At 57.3% G+C, this 19,357-nt stretch overlaps 1 protein-coding gene across 5 annotated transcripts in view; it reads right to left on the bottom strand.

The window, feature by feature from the left end:
• The window catches only part of CNTN2 (contactin 2), a 33,376-nt gene extending 19,335 nt beyond the window's left edge, over positions 1 to 14,041 (bottom strand). The window contains exons 1-4 of one of the 5 annotated variants that reach the window (XM_058700268.1): positions 13,755 to 13,769; positions 7,607 to 7,694; positions 4,395 to 4,556; positions 86 to 230 (exon numbers count right to left, since the gene is read on the bottom strand). In XM_058700268.1, coding sequence (XP_058556251.1) covers positions 86 to 230; positions 4,395 to 4,479 — 230 coding nt within the window. In that variant the 5' untranslated portion in view covers positions 4,480 to 4,556; positions 7,607 to 7,694; positions 13,755 to 13,769. Of the gene's footprint in view, positions 1 to 85; positions 231 to 4,394; positions 4,557 to 6,506; positions 6,575 to 7,606; positions 7,695 to 8,035; positions 8,052 to 13,754 lie in introns of those variants that run through there. The other 4 variants (XM_058700266.1, XR_009253922.1, XM_058700265.1 and 1 more) reach the window with 4 other exon arrangements.
• Between the last annotated feature and the right edge of the window lie 5,316 nt (positions 14,042 to 19,357).

The raw sequence follows: 19,357 nt of genomic DNA, 5'->3' as shown, positions 1-19,357 counted from the left end.
GAGACCATCCTGAGTGGCTGGACCCGGCCCGGTGCCAGGGCTGGTGTGAGGAACAGCGTCACGGCGCCCACTGTGGGGGTCTCACCTATAGGTGGCTGGAGGGCTGGCCCGGGCACGGCACGCCAGCGTCACCTTCTCCTCGGTGGATTCCTCCGGGAACAGCAGACCGAGGGGCTGATCTTCAAAGACTGGCCCGAAAGTGGCCGGGGATCCCCGGGCTGAACTCCAAGCTGTAGGTGGGGGAACAGCACCAGAGGCCTGAGGGCCTGGGGCCCAGTAGGGCAGTGCCGCGCAGTAGAACTTTCTGCAGTGATGGAAGCTTCCGTTTTCTGCCCTGACCAGTACGGTAGCCATCAGCCGTCTGCTGTCAAGCCCTTGAAATGTGGCTGGTGCAGCTGAGGAACCCAATTTTAAATTTTACTTAATTTTAGTTAATTAAAACTTGAATTTCAGCTGGTTGGGCAGGTTCCGGCTGGCCAAGTTAGTTGAGTCAATCACCCGTCCTACACTCAGGTATTGAGCACCTGTTGTGTACCTGGCACTGGGCTGGGCTGTGTGGCAAAGGTGACTAAGACACAGCCCCTCTTCCTCAAGGGACCTGCAGTCCGGGGACGGAGACACTAAAGACGGGACAAGGTGGTGAGGACCATAAAAGCAGTGGGAGTTCTAGATGCAGGGGCCCTCAGGGTGGGAGCCGCTGGCCTGCAGGGTGTGAGATGCATGGGAAACCACTGGTTAAGGAGGCGGAGAGAGAACGTGCGTCCCTGAAGCCTAATGTCCCTTCCAGCCAGTGATCTGGCTCTTGGCCTCTTATTAGCTGTTACAGACCCCTTCTGAGCCTCAACAGCATGACCTGTGAACTGGAAAGAATGCGAACTCACCTCCCAGGGCCTGGAGGAGGGTTCAGTCTGGCATAGGGTGTGTGCTCTGAAAATGTCTGCTGGACCCAAGCCATGGGGCAGGGGGAGTTTAGGGGGAGAAGGAAGGCTTCATGGTGGTGGAGGGGGTGCAGGTTGCTTTGGGGGCATTTTTCTACGAGTGCGGTGTGATAATTCAAGAAAGAAAGGCCCGGGAAAGGGAATGACTTGTTCATGGTCACAAGGCAAGTGCGTGGCACACGCGGATTCTAGATCCCGGCCTCCTGAATTTGCTGAGCAAATGAAGTTTTCATGCCTGGCCCCTTCCCAGGGTGGATGCCTCTTTCTTTATGCACCAGGGCAGGGGACACTGAGGCACAGAGGCCGGCGTTTCACACCTGTCTTCCTTCCCACAGGGGTGGGGAGTGGGCTCTCTTTGCTGACTCATGGGGCCAGCCATGCCTTGCCTTTGTGGTATCAGGCAGGGGCCAGGCCACCCCTAATTGGCTCCTACCCCCACAATCCAGCTGATTTCAGGCCCTCCTTGGTGGGTCGTGGGGGCTGGGATCCCCATTAACCAATTAGTGCCTCCTGTCCCAGCGCATCCAGCTGTCAGCCCTGTTCCGGGGGGGGGGTGCACCCCCGTGCCACAGCTGAGGCCCAGCCCTGGCCCCTGGGGAATGAGGGCAGCTGTTAAGCAGCTCTCAGAATGAGGGAGGAGGCCGGGCTCCCTGAAATGGCACCCCCCCCTCCCCCTCCCCCTCCCCACCACCCATCACTATCCCTCCCTGCCGCCCCCGGGGCCTTGGAGGCAGCTATGGCGCCCGCAGCATCTCAGTTGGAGAGCCCAGCTTAATCCCAAGTTAATGATGGTGGTGGAGGGGAGGGACCCCTGCCCCAGCTGGGGCTGCCAGGATGGGAGGGAAAGGAGGGGTGACGGGGGCAGCTAGGCTGCTGGGAACCACCTTATATAATAACAGCTTCCAGTAGCTCTGTGGCCATGGCAGGGGGTGGCTGAATGGGCCTGGGGCACACTGATGCTTTAAGACGGGCTTTCTTCCCGAAAAAGCTTTGTCCTCTGCACTCAGCCATGTCCACACCCTCATCCACATATGTACATTTCCACACCTCTCACCTGCACACCCTTCCTCACACGCACACACACATCACATATACACACGTACCTCTCTAAGCTACTCCAGTAGACAGATACGTGTTCCCATGCGCATCTGGCTACACACGTATATGTACGTGCTTATGTATATATATCCATATACCCATAATAATAAAAGCAGGTGCTCTTTATCGAGTGCTTGCTCTGTATCGGATCCCACACTCCATATTTCTTGCGCATAACCTCTTTACAAGACAGCTATTGCCACTTCCTTATTTAACTAATGTGGAAACTGAGATTTAGGAAAGTTAAATAACTTCTCCAAATCACACAGCGAGAAGGAGCAGATCCATGGATCTGGACCCTGGCCAGCCTCACCCACAGCCAGCCATCCTTAACCACAGTGTCCGTGATTCTTGACCCCGCTTCCCCATCGGAACCATCAGAGGCTCTGGCCCATCCCAGAGGTGCCGAATCACAGCGCGTCGCGGGCACTGGGAAGGGCAGCTGGGGTCGAGAGCCATCACACTTGCTGTGAGGCTTTCCACGCGCATTCGTCATCCCCCCAGATGTCGCACCCGGTCCACACAACAACCCGCTGACATTGCCACCCTCTGAAACATCCACAAACACAGTCTCGTTCACCCCACACCTTCCTCTGAGGCTGCACTCACACCCACCCACACAAGGCCACCCCTCCTTGCTGCCCCTGTCCCTCATCCTCTCTGATTCTCTCTTCTCTGATTCCCTGTTCTGGCAACGCTGCCCACCCCACCCCCACCCCCCCGCCCGTCCCCCGTGAACATGAGCATCGGGAAGCTTGTAGAAGGGGCCGGAGAGATGAGAATGTGGGGGGGCTTCCTCGCTGCCTTTCCTTGTCAGGGTGCCAGGGACCCAAGGCTGCTTCTCCAGGGCAGCTTAGCCAGGTGAGCCCAGAGCCGAGACACCTTTCTGGGAGGGCAGAGAACAGGCGATGGGGTGTTCCACTCGTGTCTCTGGAGCTCGTGGGTGTGGCAGACCAGGTCCCTTCTCCTTGGGCTTTTCCTGCATCTCTGGGTCTGAGAGCCCTGCGGCTGCCCACACCGCCTGCCTCAGATGCCGAGGTCCCGGCACTCTTTCCCGAGGGAGGGCGGTGCTGAGGACCCCAGGCTCCCCTCCACTGCTCTCTCTGAGGTGGCTGTCCCCTGTTCTGCGCAGCCTGGACTCCCCACCCCAGCAGCTCCTCTGGCCTGGTGGGCCCCGGGCACAGGTAGCTAGGCCTGAGAGTGGGGTTGCTGGGAGGCCCCCTCCAGCCTCTGGGTCAGCTTTATTTCCTAGCAGCCTCACTGACTTGGGTGCAGGACTGGGAGGCAGTTAGGACGGAATGAGAACGTCTGAAAGTGTGCCAGTGGCGTCCTCCCCTGATGAGACAGAGGACCTAGAATGTGCTGGCTGCAGCCTTGCAGGGGGTGTGGGGTGGGGAGTCAGAGGCTGCTACAACTCCGGAAGGGTGGTGGGGGATGGGTCCTCTTTCTCCCATGGGGGCCTTTAAGGAGAAAAGAAGCATCTATTGATCTGGGCTGGGGGTCAGGACAGAGAGGCCAAGCGGTGGTCTCAGCAGGTCCCTCCGTGCAGCAGCAGGGGGCTGGGGGACCTCCCTCCAGCTCTTGGACAGGCTTGGTCTCTGGTACCTCCTTCTTGGCACACTCTCCAGAGTGGGATCTGGGCCCACACTGCCCTCTTCTGCCAGCCCCCCTCCTCCCCTCTCCCTGCCTTGCAGCACCCTTGGCATGGGATCCTTTGCTTGGGTCCCTTTGGGCAAAAGGCCACCCCCCTGCTGTGCCTCATTTCTCCTCACATCCTGTTCCACACTAGGTCCGTTGGCCAGGCTGCAGCGCGGCCCTGGGGAGCCCTCCTAGAGGTTCGTGGTACTGATCCCCATCTCCTCAAGTCAAAGGATACTAGAGCAGCAGTGCCATCCAATAGAACTTTCTGTGATGATGGAAACGTTCTATAATCTGTGCTATCCAATATGTGGCTTGTATAACTGAAGGACTCATTTTAAATTTTAATTTAATCCCAGTCTAATAGTTTCATGTGGCTACCATATTGGACAGCGCGACTCCTCAGAGGCAGCGGCTCCGGGCTGATATCACGGAGATCCAGATGTGCCGTGATCTTGCTGTGTGGGCCCAAGGCAAGCCACTTACCCTCTCTGGATCCTGCTTCTTCCACCTACATTATGGCGCGACTCATTCCTTCTAACCTCAGGGGGAAGGTAAGATCCACAAATGGGGACATTTAAGCAAAGGAAGGGGCCTCAGAAATCGAAGTGCCACGGCAACGCAGGGTCAGTAATTTCTGAAGTCATCGCTACAATAATAGCAGTGATATAACGAGATGATCACCCTGCTGGACTTTGGAGCCCAGATGAGGCCTCTTACCTGGAGAGAAGACAAGGGCCACAGTGACTAGCAGCAGCAGCAGCAGGTGTGACTTCCTCCTGGTGGGTGTCCCCATGGTGAGCATTCTGGGCAGAGATGGGGAGCTGAGGAGGGGATCCTCAGCTCGGGGAGGAGAGAGTCCAGCTGGAGGCTGAGAAGGACCTGGGGAGGCAGAGGATGGGGAGGCCTCTGAGTCGGGGAGCGCCCCTCCTGCCTCCTGGGTCTGCACTGTTTTCACCCCGGGCTGGAATTGCATTCATCCTCCCCAGGGTTGGGGGGGGGGGAGGGGAGAGGGGGGAGGGAGGGAGGGGGAAGGGGCTTGGCTGTTAGCTAGGAGCTCTTCCCAGACTGAGTGCCTAGTACTGGCCCCCTGGGAGTCTGGCTCTGCCCTGTATATGCCCTCCCCCCACCTCCCCTGCAGCCGGCAGGGGTTGGCTCAGGAAGTGAAATCAGTGGCTAATTGGGAGGCGAGAACCCAGCTGCCCCTCACCCCATAAGAGCTCTTGTTGTGGGGTCCAGAAGACAACAGGGCGGGGCCTGGGGGTGGGGGTGGGGAACACCTTCCAGCATTTGGGGCCCAATTTCCCCAGCCCCTGCCCCCTCAGCTGCCTGGGTAGGGGGCGATAAGCCCCTCTGGAGCCTTCTTTGTTTTATTTTTTGAGTGTTTTTTAATTTATTTTGAGAGAGAGAGAGAGAGGGAGAGAAAGCTGTCAGCGCAGAGCCTGATGTGGGGCTTGATTACACGAACCATGAGGTCATGACCTGAGCCGAAATCAAGAGTCAGACTCAGACTCTTGGCCCGCTGAGCCCCCTAGACACCCCCTTCCTTGTTTTTCTAGCAGCGACTGGTTCATTCCCACCCTCTCACCTGGGTCCCCGGGTGAGGCACTTATGTTGTGTGTACCATGAAGCCATGACCTTGGCCCCCATCAGCAGTTCTCCCCAACTAGGTGGGCTAATGGGCCCCCACAGGCCTTCTGGGATGAAAGAGTTACTGCAGCTCCCAGAGAGTTAAAACTGTTCCCCGGTGGGGGGGGGGCACCCAGAGCAAGTCAGAGCTCTCCCTCCATCGGCAGGGGAGATGGGGCCTCATCCTGAGAGGGGCGGGCAGGGCCAGCCTTTCCGTCTGCTCCCCATCTCCAGGCTGACATTCTGAGGTCTGGGTGGGAAGTGTGGAATCTCAGGGGTCTGCTTTCTGGTTATAGAGGGAGACTGGGTCACTGGGCCCCCAGGGCTCCCTGTCAGAGCCGCTCCAGGGAGCAGGTAACCCAGATGCACATTCTACTTCTCTGCCCTGTGGCTTTCTAGAATCCCGAGGAGGAGGAGGAGGAGGAGGAGGAGGAGGAGGAGGAGACTGGGACTAGGGGACAGACTGGCTGGGGGGATCTTCCACTACCTGGTGGCAAGACCCACACCATCTCTGGGTCCGAGTGTCCTCATCTGTAAAATGGGTGCTCTAAGGTCCCTTGTAGCTCTGAGACTGCAATGCTGCCCGACTGAGAGTGCAGGGTGGCTGCTGGAATGTTGTCCCCTGGATGGGGGTGGGGGGAGGTCGGGGGAAGAAGGCAGGCTACGGGCTCCCGGGGACCAGGGCAAGGTCTGAAGACCAATGCCAAGTTCAGGATCTCCCTGTCTCACTTCTATTCCTTTGGAAAGAAAGGGCTCCCAAACCCTTTTAAACTTCAACATCCGGCCACCCACATCCTTTCTCTGCCTCCTGAACAGCTAGAGCTGTCTCCTGAAGGAGCTGGGGGAGGGGAGAGAGAGAGAGAGAGAGAGGGAACCAGCCCTGGGGTTGGGGGGGGAGGGTCGGCAGGGAGGCCACGGGCTGAAAGCTGGGTGTCTGTCGGTGGGGGTGGAGGTAGGGAGTGGTGTTTCAACACGTGGCACTCCCTCCTCGGCCCCAACCCCGGCCTCATATCCACTTCCCTTTGTGGGGAAGCCACCACCGGGTGTCACCTCTCCCCGACCATGCACCCTTCTCTGTCCTTGCCACTTTCACTTCCGGACTTGAACCCAGCAATTCTGCCCTTGCCGGGAAGCCCCTCGGATGCCCCCACGTGCACATGCTTAGATGTCAGCTCTGCTCTTGACTAGACCCTTGGAGCCCACCTGTGGAGGTGTGTCTGCCTCAGATTGGAAGTTTGTGAGCTCCCCCAGGGCAGGCACCGGCTTCTTCATCTCGGTGTCCCCGGTGCCTAGCAAAGCGCCCTGTTACTTGTGTGTCCCGTTCAGCTGGTGGAGAACAGCTGGGCTATATCCTCCTGTGGCCAGTGGACGCACGAGGTCGCACAGGCACACTCACACAGCGAGCTCACCAGAGAGCCCGTCCCCGTTGCTCCAGTTTTCAGTGCCCCCCCAAGGGCAGGCCCGGGGGCACACCCACACACGCCCTCACACTCTCTCTCATGTGTTCACTCACACCCTTTCTGTCTCACACACTCTCACATGTGCACACACACTCTGCCTCTTACATACTGCCTCATACACTTTTACACACTTCACACACTCCCACCCCCTTCCCCACCCGTCTTCCCATACACACTCATGTATCTTTACACACACACACACACACACACACACACAGCCTCGGGTCTCTAGGGTCAGCAGGGTGTTTAGTCATGGAAGAATCTAGAAGTATGGCTCTGGATACTGTACAAACGCAGGGAGCTGTCCTCCTGACGGGGAGCCCCTGGGGCACTGTGAGCCATCGCAGGCTTTGGAATCCACAGGCTGGAGCCAATGATACTGCTTTGTCTCCTCACAGCTTTGTGAGCCTGGACAAGTTACTCCTGGTGGAAGGGCCGGTTTCTCCACGGAACACTTATTTTACGGGGCTGTTCGGAATGTTCCGCGAGGCAATGGCGCGCCCTGCAGGAAGTCGCTGGCTATTTGGACTTGCCTTGGGGCCACGGTTTGGCTGGGGGAAGGGAGAGAGGAGAATAGGACTCCAGATCCCTTCCCCACTTAGCCAGAGCAGCTCCTCTGGAATCTGCTTCACCTCCTGGAAGTTCCCTTTAAACAGAGGGTTCTGCAGCTCCAAAAAGTTTGAAAACGCCTGGTGGTGCTCCAGCACCACGTCCTGAAGTCTGGCTCAGAGAAGGTGCTCGATCATTGTTTGCTTCCTGCCCTTTGTCTGCCTGCCAGTCCTGGGAGCTCAGTGAGGGGGCAGGGTGCAGACTCGGGGAGGAGCTTCGGCTCCAGGCGCTTACCCTGAGTGTGCCAGAGCAAAGCAGAAACAGATGACCAGGGAGCTGGGGCTGGGGCTGGAGACTTCGGGGCAGGTGCCCACCAGCAGTGCTGGAGAGAGAGAGTGTGAGTGTGTGTGCACGTGTGTGTGCACGCGCGCGCACACATGTATGTGACGTTTATTTGCATCCATGTGCTGTGTCTGTCTGTATGCCCCTGCGTATATGTGTGGTCTGGTCTTTATGTCTCTGTGTATATGCACGTGTCTGTGTCTGTTTATGAGTTATGTCTAATCTGTGTGTGTGTGTGTGTGTGTGTGTGTGTGTGTGTGTCCCCACCCAGCACAGGGCTTGATGACCCAGTTCCTGCCTTGTTTCTCTGAGATCCACCAGGAGGATCACTCCCCCTGGAGCACTCGTCACCCACAGTGGTCAGAATATGTTATCACTTACCATAGGCATACATCATGAATAACACAATCCCACTGCTCATTGCACAGTTTAGTTTAATCCAGACTTTTATCAGTCACCTTGGGCTAAAGGGCCCTGGGCACCCTCTGGGGACTGAGACCTGTAGGCTCAAGAGACAGGGGTTGGGGAGGGGTTGGGATCGGTGTGCTCCTGGAGTGGCCTTTGGGGAGCACTAGAGACCAGTCAGCCCAATCAGATGTACCTTGAGCTCCGCTGTGTGCCAAGGCCTTGTGCAAACACACACACACACACACACACACACACACACACACACACACAGCCTGGGTCACACACACCAGGCACTTGCTAAGCACTGGTGAGAAAGTAATGAAAACACTGCCTTTTGCAGAACCTTCTGACCCACTAAGTGTGACCCAGTTGTCTCCCTATACCATCTGCCCTATGGCACATTCTAGAATGCCCAGGGTGGAGGGTGCCTTTGCCTTTTTGTCAGAAGCAAGGCAGGAGTGGAGCTATGCCAGGCCCAGAGCCGGCCCTTGGAGCCCTGAGCCAGCCAAGCCTGGCCCAGGCCAGCTGCCCTGGTGCAGGGGTGCAGGCTGGCACCGGCGGGCATGGGCTGGCACAGGCGGGCACAGGCTGTCACCATCAGGGGCTGGTCCCGTGAAGCACCGGCACATGGGGGAATGGACTGCTTGGGGGTTCAGGGGCACAAAGGAGGCAGGCTGAATTGCTGGGTGTGGGGAGACAAAGGGCCTGGGGGACAGTGACAAGAAGGAAGGGTGTGAGTAGGACTCTGGCACATGACAGGGTTTTCTGAGCTGAGGACCCCTGCACAGAACCAGTCAGAAAATGAAATATACACTCTGTCTAAATGCTACACCTTGGGACCCCCAGATCCTGGCCCTGACTCTCCCTCTCTTTCCCCCTGGATAATGGAGATTTAAGTGTTGAGGGATTTGGCGACTTTTATATGGGTGGTGGTGGGGAAGGGGGAGTTTGGAGCCCAGTTGAGGGCAGAGACTAAGTGACTTATGAGCCAACAGGCACTGCAGAAGCCCTTCAGGTCCCTGCCCTCCTCTGTCCTGCAGCTCAGTACGGTGGTTAACACTGCCAACCGGCCTGGCCCTTACTAACCAGTGAAACCCTAGTATTTAACTAACTAGTAGAACCCTAGCTCTAACATTCATTACTTAACCTCTCCAAGCCTCAGTCTTCCTCTGCAAAATGGGCTTAAGCAGGGACCCTTGGGAGGTCAGCAGCATTCCCGGCCCATAGTAAGTACTCAGAAAAGATCGGATCTTACCACGGACAGTCCTCACAGAACCTCTAGCACGGGCTCCAGCACACGTGTCCCTAGACTCTGCCTGAGTCAGACTCGCTCCCACACAGTCATGACATTCGGGCTGCGCTCGCAAGTGTTTAGGACACTGACAGACTCCCACAGTCTCCCTGGGCCGGCGCCCTCTTCCCCTCTGCCCCACAGGGGCAGCAGGCTCAGGGAAGCCCCAGCAAGCAGGCCACCCCAGACGAGGGCACCCAGAGTCACATCCAGATAGCATGTGCTCAGGAGAGCACCTGAGCCGGTGCTCCCAGCTGGTACCTCTCCTCAACCACCCCCAGCTCCTGCCTGCGGGGTCCAGGATGGGAGCGGGACTCTGCCTGGGAAGGGGACTGCCACCTGGGACAGGACCATTGTCCTCCAGGAAGGCCTGAAACACTCCTCACCTCTCTGGAGGGACAGGAGTCTGCAGTGACCTGGTGGGGCCACATGCCAGGTGGGTCAGGAGAGCTGTGGTGGGAAAGGCTGGTGCGCTGAGCTGGAGGAGGTCCTTAGGACAGATTTGGGCAGGATAGGGGCCTCCTCAGTCCCCAGGGGGGACAGGGACCGGGTGGGGACAGGGGAGCTGGGTCTCTCCCCAAGCCCCTCTGTGTGCCCCCTCCCTTTCCACCCCTCAGTTTTCTCTGCAGGCTCTTGGTACTAGCAGCTGGTTCTGAGGCCCCAGCCTGTTCCCTCTGGGGAGAGCTGTGACCCCAGGCTAACGTTTGTTTGAGCTTCCCACAACGAGAGTCTGGCCCCTCGTCCCCTTCATCTGCCACCTGGATTCTCTGGCGCTCCTGCCCTGGCCTTCTCCACTGGAGAGACTCCTCAAAGTGGGGAGTGGACAGAAAGGGGAGCCCTGGGAGGAGCTCAGGATAAGGGGCAAGCCGTACCCAGACCCAAGTTTTCCCCACTTGCCTGCCAGCGTGGAGTGGGGCAGATTGAGTGAAGGCTTTGGAAGGACCATCCCTTTCTGAGAGGCCAGGAGTAAGGATGAGTGTTTCCACTCGGTTCTAGAGAACCACATTAGGAAGAAATGAGCAGCCCAATCTCCATATGTCCCCTGATCTCTGCAGAGAAGAGACTCACCCCCCAATCCCAATTCCCTGACACTTTCCTAACTTCCCTGCAGGCTGCTTCAGAGCCAAGCCTGGTGGGGGTGGGTTCAAACCCCTTCCTCCCCCCAGGCTAGTTTCCGCTCTGGGCCCTAGATTAACTGTGCCTCCTGGGCTTCGCTGCAGGAAGGCCGCCCTCCAGCCAGAGGCGGGATGGGGGTGCCTAGTGATCTAGGAGGCCGGCAGGCATTGAGAGGATGTGGGCTGGAGCTGGAGGAGACCCAGCCTGTTCCTGTATCCAGATGGGTGAGGGGGGGTGGGGAGTGGAGGGATGGGCTGAGGGGGTGCTCATTAGATGAGAAGCATGCTGAGGTGTGCCTGGGCCTGTCCTGGGATGGAACGTGGTCAGCTTGGGGGGAGGACATCACATCCTCCCTTTGTATCCTTTGCATCCTCTTTAGGGGAAACTGGAAACATGGGCTCATTTTGTAGCAAGAGAACTCATGAAACTAAAGGAAGAATTTCTTTACTCCAAGATGATTACCCTCAGGGCACAGAACCCATGGAAACTCCCATGAATGTTCCAGGTTAGCAACCCACTCGCCCTCCCCCCTACCACCGCCTGCCTGCGAGGTGAGTGGGGGAGGTTGGTCCAGATTAGGGTGGTTCAGAAAAATGAGAGGTGACTGGTCTGCAGGAGGGAATGAAAAAGAGCCATCCCCCTGTTACCATTTGAAAGAGCATAACCTGGGGCCAGAAGGAATTTATGGGGCCCTCCAGCCCCACCTCCGCCTCCGGTCAGGACTGTCTGACCATGGACCAGACCCCAGTTCCCAGAGCCTCCTAAGAGTCACTGGAGAGGACATTGCCCTACCTCCTCATGGCTCATCTTCCTGGTTAGGAGGTGCCTTGAGCAGTCTAACTTCAGTCCTTCCTGCTTCACTGGAATATCCTTTGCTCTGGTCCTTCTTTCCCTTTGTATCACTCACCTCTTGTTCAACCCCCTGGTTCTGCCCTAGGAATCTCTCCCACCCACTCTAGGATTTAGAGATTGTCTTTGAGATATGCTTTCTCACACCCACTTGGCTTGAGGATGTCTCTGGGGGCGGGGGTAGGACACATACATACCTCCTTCAACCCACTCCAAACGTATTGCTTCCCTCATGGCCTCAGAGTCAGACAGGATGCCTTGAGGGCACCCCCTTCTGTGTGCTCGCTCCTGAGGACTAAGTTTGGTCAGTCAGAGACCATATGTACAAGCATCCCACTGAACACAGAGGCCCATCCTACGTGCGTCTCTAGTTGAACAACAGCTGGCAGAGAAGGTGCTGGAGTGGAGTTGCACAAGTCGTGAAACCTGGCAGGGGCAATGGTGTGGAGGTAGGTTGAGGGCTGAGGCTGGAGGAGTGAACTTGGCCAGGGAAGGGAGTGTGAGGGAAGAGCATGGCCAAGTGGGTAGAAGAAGATGAATGGGAAGTGAGAGAGTGGTGGAGAGAGCAGGAGACCCATCTCCTCTGTGCGCCTGCCTCTGCTTCCCTCACCAGAAGGGCAGGTGAAACTTGGGTGACTTTGATGCCCCCTTTGCATCCGTCTCACCTCCCGTCTCCCTCTTGCTGGCTGAGGTGTCCTAACAGATCCCGTGGGAAATTAGGAATAACATTGACCTTGTGGCAAAAGCCTTGCTTGAGTGATTTTGCAGCCTGGCTAGAAAGGGGTTAACTGATGAGGCACCCTGGGGAGAGGCTTGGCTGTCGTCTTCTCCAGGGGCAGAACTCCCTCCTCCCAAGGTCAGAGGTCAGGGCACCATTTCCCTGCTCCACCCCCAGGAGCCGGGGTCCCATCAGCCTCTCCCACAGGTGGCCCACTGCTGCCCTTGATCTCCAGTGGCCTCCCCGGTCTCTCTGAGTGTGAATGGGAGGCTAAGTGGACAGAGGGTCTCTCCGGCCAGAGGGTTGGGAGGTGAGGTTGGGGCTGCTGCCCAGAAGGAGATCAGGAGCTCACTGAGGGGATTGGGTTATTTGGGCCTCTCAGACCGGCTCTGAACAGAGGGAAAAGGATGCTGTCTGGGCTGGGAAGGGAGTTGAGGGCAGGGAGGTGTTGGGGGGGGGTTGCGGGGGTGGTCAGGCTGAAAGGAAGGGCGGTAGGTCTGAAGGTCACAGAGAGGGGGGAATGTTAAGGGCAGGTACTTTGGGGCCCCGGACAACCTGCTCTTCTCAAGGGGCGACCCCACCTCAGTCTGCCTGGATTCCCACACCCCCAGACAACCTTGACTGACAGCTTTTCCTCCTGGGACGTAGGCTCAGCCCCAGTGGTGTGCAGCTACAGGGTCCCAGCTTTGTCCCCATGTAACACCAGGACTGTCCCCTTCCACAGGCACTGTGTCACCTGCCCCCTTTCTTGTTTCCCATATGTGGGAATCCTTTCTGGAAAAGGCAACAGTATTCAGCCCTGGACACTGGCTGGGGCTGCTTCCCCGACCTCCGATGGGTAGTGTAAGCCCCATGGTGCTGGGCAGGATTGCCCTCTCTTTCCGGCCCCCCTAAACTGAGCCCTCTCTTTCCAGACCCCCTAAACTGAGCTCTCTCCCCTTCTACCCTTTCCCTGAGTGAAAGCCAAACTTGATTCCAACCCTTCCCTCCCACCAGTGAGGAGGAGGGGAGGGATCTGAGGAAAAGAAGATTGGTGTGGGGAGGGGGGGAGGGAAGAAAAGGAATTTCAGCCCCGGTGGTCCAGGCTTCTCACCCTTTGGGATGTGACTTGCCTCGGTTTCTCCTCCCTAAGTCCCCGCTCCTGGACAGGCCTCTGCCCAAACTTGAGTTCCACTCTCCCCGCTCTCTTCCACAGCCTCCCCTTCTAACTGAAGCAACACTTTGCAAAGAGGTCACCCTGCAGAGGCACACTCGGGGCCACCTCAAGTCTGGGCAGTCAGGCTCCATTTCACCCCGGGACTTCTGGGGGGGAAGGCCGGAGTCTGGGGCTTGGCCTCGTGGACTATCTGGCCCTGGACCCGGGCCCCGGGCAGGCCCCGGGGCCGCTGCCCTCTCCGTAGGCAGGTGTTGCTACAGGCTGGAATTCTTCGACACCGCTGGGGTCCAGCCTCCCGGCCAGGCTCGGCCTGCCAGGGCCCTGTAGGATGCCACCCACGTAGACAGGGTGGAGGGGACCTCCCGTCCGTCCGTCCGTCCGGTGGCCACCAAGGGGCTGGGGTGAGAAGTCAGCCGGCTGGGGCTCCTGCTCTGCCCCTGCCCCCTCCCAAGTTGCAAGAAATCGGAGCCGCAGCCCCTGCCCCGGGAGCACCGGGAAGCCTCCCCCCCCCACCCCCCCCACCCCCCCCAGGCTGGAGGAGACAAAAGCGGTTGGCACCTACCTGGGGTGGAAGAAGGGTGTTGGCTGGGGCAGGTGGATGCTGCCCGGGGCGGTGAGCCAGAGCCGGGCCGGCCGCCGGCCCCCTGGGCCGCCCTCCTCTCCTCCCCGGCTCGCCTCAGCCTCAGCCGCTCGCTGCTGTCCTGGTGCGGCGGTGGCGGCCGCGGTGGCGGTGGCGGGCGAGGGCGCTCGTGTGTGTATGCGCGCCCGGAGCCACTGCAGCATCTCTGCATCAAGATGTGCTCCTCCCTCTCCCAGGCTCCGCTCACTGGCTGGCTCCGGTCCTCAGCCAACGCTCGGGGGCCCTGGAGATGGCTTCCTTCTGCCCCCCTCCCACCCCCTTCCCATCCCCACCCTTCTGGCTTTACCTCATTTGCTGTCATTTAAGGACCAGGGAGCAAGCCGGGGCGCCCGCGTCTTCCATAATGCATGGGCCGCCTGGCCGCGGGGCGCTGTCTGGCCAGCCGGCCCCTGCCCCCCCATCGCTGCCCAGCACAGAGCTGAAGGGGCCGAGACGGGTGCGGTGGGGAGGGCAGAGAGAGTGGCTCTTGCCCCTCAAACCTTGGACACCCGCGGAGGCCAGCTCTTTGCTTCCCTCAGAAGTCCCTCGCTGGGCTGCGGGAAGACATCCAAATCAGAAATCTCCAGCTTGCTGTGCGGGGCAAGTGGGGTAGAGGGGATCCTCCTTTGCCCGACCCTATGTCCCATCTGTATTGTTCCCCTCGCTTATAAAAGTAACGGGGCCCTGTCAAAATAGCCAAACGTTACAGGAAATTCAAGAATAGATAGTGAAGGGGCCCCCGGGGGGCTGAGTCGGTTGGGCCATTCGACTTGGGCTCAGGTCATGATCTCGCAGTTCACAGGTTCGAGCTCCGCGTCCGGCTCTGCGCTGATAGCTCGGAGCCTGGAACCTGCTTCGGATTCTGTCTCCCTGTCTGTCTGCTCCTCCCCTGCTCGTGCTGTCTCTGTGTGTCTGTCTCTCTCTCTCTCTGTCTCAAAAATAAATAAACGTGAAGAAAAATTAAAATAGTGAAAGTCCCTTAACAAATCTGAGTTACATGCCCCCAGGCTTATTATTTTCATGTATATGATTACATGGGCTATTAGTATTACTTTATGAAAACGGGATCGCACAATACAGCATGATTTGCAAAATATTTTTAAACTATATAATAGATTTGGGACACCTTTCCACATCAATACTTATGGATCCAGGCCCGTTTTTAACCAACCAGCAGTGTGATGTCACGAAAAGCTCACTGGATGGGGCGGGGCGGGGGGGGGTCTGAATGTCTGAAGGGTAGTCTGGGCTCTGCTACTGATTGGCTGTGTGTGCTTGGCTAAGTGTCCTGCCCTCTCTGAGCCTCACTGGTTATCTGAAGGGGTTAAAGACGGCCAAGTTTCCTGCCGCCTCCGAGACGCTAGGTGCTCATCCAGGTCAGTGGCACATCTCTTCTGCTCTGTTCTTGTCACGTGGGGGGTGTGCCCAGGAAGGCGGGGGCCTGGAGGTGGAGGGACGGCCATCTGCAGCAGCCTCCAGCGCTGTCAGGCTGTCACTGTTGTCTCACTCGCCCCTCTGTTCCACCTGCTGTCCAGCTCACATAGGCAAGACCAGGGAGCGGTCCAGATGCTGAAACAGCTGGGAGGGCCAGGCCAGCCTCGGACGTTGAGCCGGCCATACCTGTCCAGCCTGGAGCGCAGCTCCATGTCTTCCGGAGTGGAGGGGGGCCGTGGGGGCTCGGGACAGACCTGGGCTCAATGAGAGGACATAAAATGGGGGAGGTTCTACTGCCCAGACTGCCTGCCCAGGTCCCATCTGCTCCCCCCTCCCGTCCTTCTGTTCTGCTCCAAGGGGCTTTCCCGGCCCAAGAGCCCGTCTTCTTTGTTCCTGACGGAGAGCCATCTCATGGTGCTTCTTATCCAAGATGTTTCTTGCATCCTTCCCTTTCCTGCCTCTGTCCATACTGTCCTTGTCTGTCTGTCTGTCTGTCTCCCTAGGGTTGACATGTCAGCCCTGAGCTTCTGAGGTGAGCCTTGCCCCCTGACGCTATCCAGGTCAGCTCAGGCTCTGAAGGGAGGGCTTCAAGTTCTCTCTAGGCAGAAAACGGCTGCCAAGAGAAGAGCTGGCATGTCGGCAGCCGTGGGGCTGACAGGCCAGGGGACTGGCTGACTCAGGGGCCAAGGGTCTGGAAATGCTTGCAGAGATTGCTTTCGACTGAGACAGCTATCCTTGTGACTCTATTTTCAGACAGCTGCTGCCCTTGCCGCGGGGGCTGGGTGCTTGGAGAGGGCACAGGTTCCCTCCCAATCAGATCAGCACAGGTGACTTGGGTCTCAAATTCTCTGATCCCTCTGCAACCTGCCTGCCCTGCCCCAGGTGGGTTCCGACAGCCACAGTGAGAGGACTCACAGAGTACTTACAGACGAGAGCACTTACTGAGCCTGGATTTCTGTGGGGACACGATTCCCAGTTTCATCTTCTTGCCCGTCTGGAGCTCTCAGCGGAGCCTGGTACAGATGGATTCGGGGGGTTACCGGGGATCCTCACTGCCAGCTTCTAAGGTGCTCCTGTTCCCGAGGAGAGAGTGGGGTGGACATTTGGGGGTCCAGGCTGAGTTTTGCCTGGGGGGTCAATTTGGTAACAACTCGAGTATTTCATAATATTATTATTACCTATTATGTAAGTTCTTCGCAACAATTCGAATGTCTCTAACGGGCCAGGATCTGTGCTAAGGGCTTCCACTTGACGTATCCCCCCACGGGGTTCGTGTCATTATTGTGGTTCTCGCCTTACAGAAGATGCTCAGAGAGATTAGGGAACTTGCTCAAAGTGAACAGTGAACAAGCAGAGAAGCAGAGGCTGCCTGGTGCGGTTCCGGCCCCCCTGGTTTCATCACTATGCTGTGTGCTCCAGCCACCGGCTACTCCCCTTCCAGGGCTGGTGGGGGGGTTGGTCAAAGCAGGGGGCGGGACAATTTGCCTGCCAGATCCTGGAAGCCTCACTACAAGTCACTTGACTCTAGGGGGCACCTCTCTCCTCTGTGGCTAACCAATGTGCCTTCATGGGGTCGCGAGCAGGACATCGCATCCCTCAGTAGAGTCCCCACAGAACCCCCCCCCCCCCAGACCGGGCAAAGCAGGACCCGCCGAAGACGATCAGGTGGTTCATCAAATGAGTCACTAATTTGCCTGTAAACACCCTGGGAGAGGGCGCCCCCAGGAGGCATCTTGAGGGCCACCCAACCCTTCCCAGACCATCTGCTCTTCCCTTTGCAGCTCCACTAGATCGATAGGGGATAGTGGAGTCTATGCATCTCCGAACGGTCAAGGAAGGGCTGGGGCCCCGGCCCAGGGCGCAAGTGGGGAGGGAGCTGGGACCCGCCAGAGCCCCCGGGGCTCTGATGGTGCTGAGGTCTCACTTATGTTTTCCTGGCCTCTCCAGCCACCCGCACCTTTACCTCTGGCTTCAGACTCCAGACCGTTTCCCGGAGCTCTCAGGAGACCATGTGTTTACAGAGCGGCATCCCTGCTTGCAGGAGTGGGGGGTTCCGGAGCCACAGGGTGTGGTCTGTCTTCAATGTACCCGTGCTTTTCGGCAAGCGGTCTACTAGCGGTAACAGACTTGACCACGCACAGCTCTGGGGGAGGGTGACAAGGCAGTTTGGACAGAGTTCTGAATCAGACCGGCTTGACATGCAGTCCTGCTGTGTACAAGCCCTGTGGTCATGGGCAGGCCACCCACCACCTCGGAGCCCCACGTTCTTCATCTGGAAAATGGGGATTAAGACACTAACCTCACTGAGCTGCCACGAGCCTTGAATTACGCATGAGGTATCTGGCATGGTGCCACGCACACAGTAGGTGCTCAATGAATGTCATGACTTCCCTTTGTGCCTCTCGGGGATTCAGCCTCCCCATCTGTAACACAAGGGTGTGCACCTGTGGGGCTGAGCCCTTCTCTGCTGCGATGGGTGGGGTGGCCCTGGATTTGCCCTCAAGAGAACGGGACTCTGTCTCAGCTCTGTCACTCTTAGCCAGATGACATTGAGCAGATCGCTGAAGGACACTTAACAGTCTGAGAATCCACTTCCTCATCGATAAAATGGGAATAATCCTATTCCTACTTAGGATGATGGTGTGGACATGTGGATTCAACATAATGATTTTTATTCTTATTTTAGAGAGAGAGCACAGGAGTGGGGAAGAGGGGCAGAGGGAGAGAGAGAAAATCTGAAGCTCAGTGAGGAACCCAATGCAGGACTCGATCCCTGCACCCCAACATAATGATTTTTTTTAATGTTTATTTTATTTTTTTGAGAGAGAGAGAACACGAGCAAGGAAGGCACAGAGAGAGGTACAGAGGATCTGAAGCAGGCTCTTTGCTGACAGCAGAGAGCCTAATGAGGGGCTTCAACTCACAAACTATGAGATCATGACCTGAGCTGAAGTCAGACTCTTAGCCGACTGAGCCACCAAGGTGCCCCCCGTAATGATTTTTTAAAGTGCTTTTTGGGGGCACCTGGGTGGCTCAGTCGGTTGAGCACCTGACTCTTGATTTTGGCCCAGGTTGGGATCCCAGGGTTGTGAGATCAAGCCCTGCGTCAGGTTTTGCACGAACAGCGTGGTGCCTGCTTGGGATTCTCTCCCTCTCTCTTTGCCCCTCCCCCGCTTACGTGTGTGCACATGTGTGTACTCTCTCTCTCTCTCTCTCTCTCTGTCTCTCTCAAAATAAATAAATAAACCTAAAAACTTTTTTGGGGGGCGCCTGGGTGGCTCAGTCGGTTGGGCATCCGACTTCCGCTCAGATCACGATCTCTCCGTTCGTGGGTTCAAGCCCTGCCTCAGGCTCTGTGCTGATAGCTTAGAGCCTGGAGCCTGCTTCCAATGCTGTGTGTCTCTCTCTCTGCCCCTCCCCTGTTCATACTCTCTCTCTCTCTCTCTCAAAAATGAATAAAAACGTTAAAATTTTTTTTTTAATTTAAAGAAAAATAAAAGTACTTTTTGTGTGGCCAAGTGCCACACAAAATACTGATTATTGTTCCCTTGATTGTGCAGTGACTGAAGGTAGGGATGATCTCATGGCTAGCTCCATTGGCCCCCGCCCTCCCGCTCAGCACAGCGCCTGGTGCCTAGTGGAGACCACAAGTCCTTGCACACTAGGTTGACGGCAGTTCAGATGCCAGGGAGAGAGGGTGCTGGGAGGGGGTGAAGGTTTGGTAGGGAGGGAGGGGTGTGAGCCTCTGGAATTGGGCCTGCGTACGCAGAAGAGGTGAGGCGTGCGTTCCTGGCATGGGGGTGTCGGGACTGGAAAGAACATGATTTGTGAGGGGCCAGGAGGAGCCACGTGAAACTGAGCAGGGAGAGCTGGTTGGGGAATCTCAATAGTCTGTCTACATTTGCCTTCCTAATTTTGCTTGAGGGCCAGAAGGGGTCTGCGGCCTGGAGGGGCCTAATTATTCTCTTAGCCATTTCGACCCAGGGCTCTTGGAGCTTCTTTTTCAGGCTTATAATAGACGATGCTAATGTCCTTATTAATATTTAATAGTAATAATGCTAATAATGCCCTGCATTTATGTGGTTTCTCCAAGGAGCTCAAGGAACCCTGAG

This window comes from Neofelis nebulosa, chromosome 15 (genome assembly GCF_028018385.1).
Source record: "Neofelis nebulosa isolate mNeoNeb1 chromosome 15, mNeoNeb1.pri, whole genome shotgun sequence".
Taxonomy (NCBI): Eukaryota; Metazoa; Chordata; class Mammalia; order Carnivora; family Felidae; genus Neofelis; species Neofelis nebulosa.
This window is presented reverse-complemented; position numbering and strand designations above follow the sequence as displayed.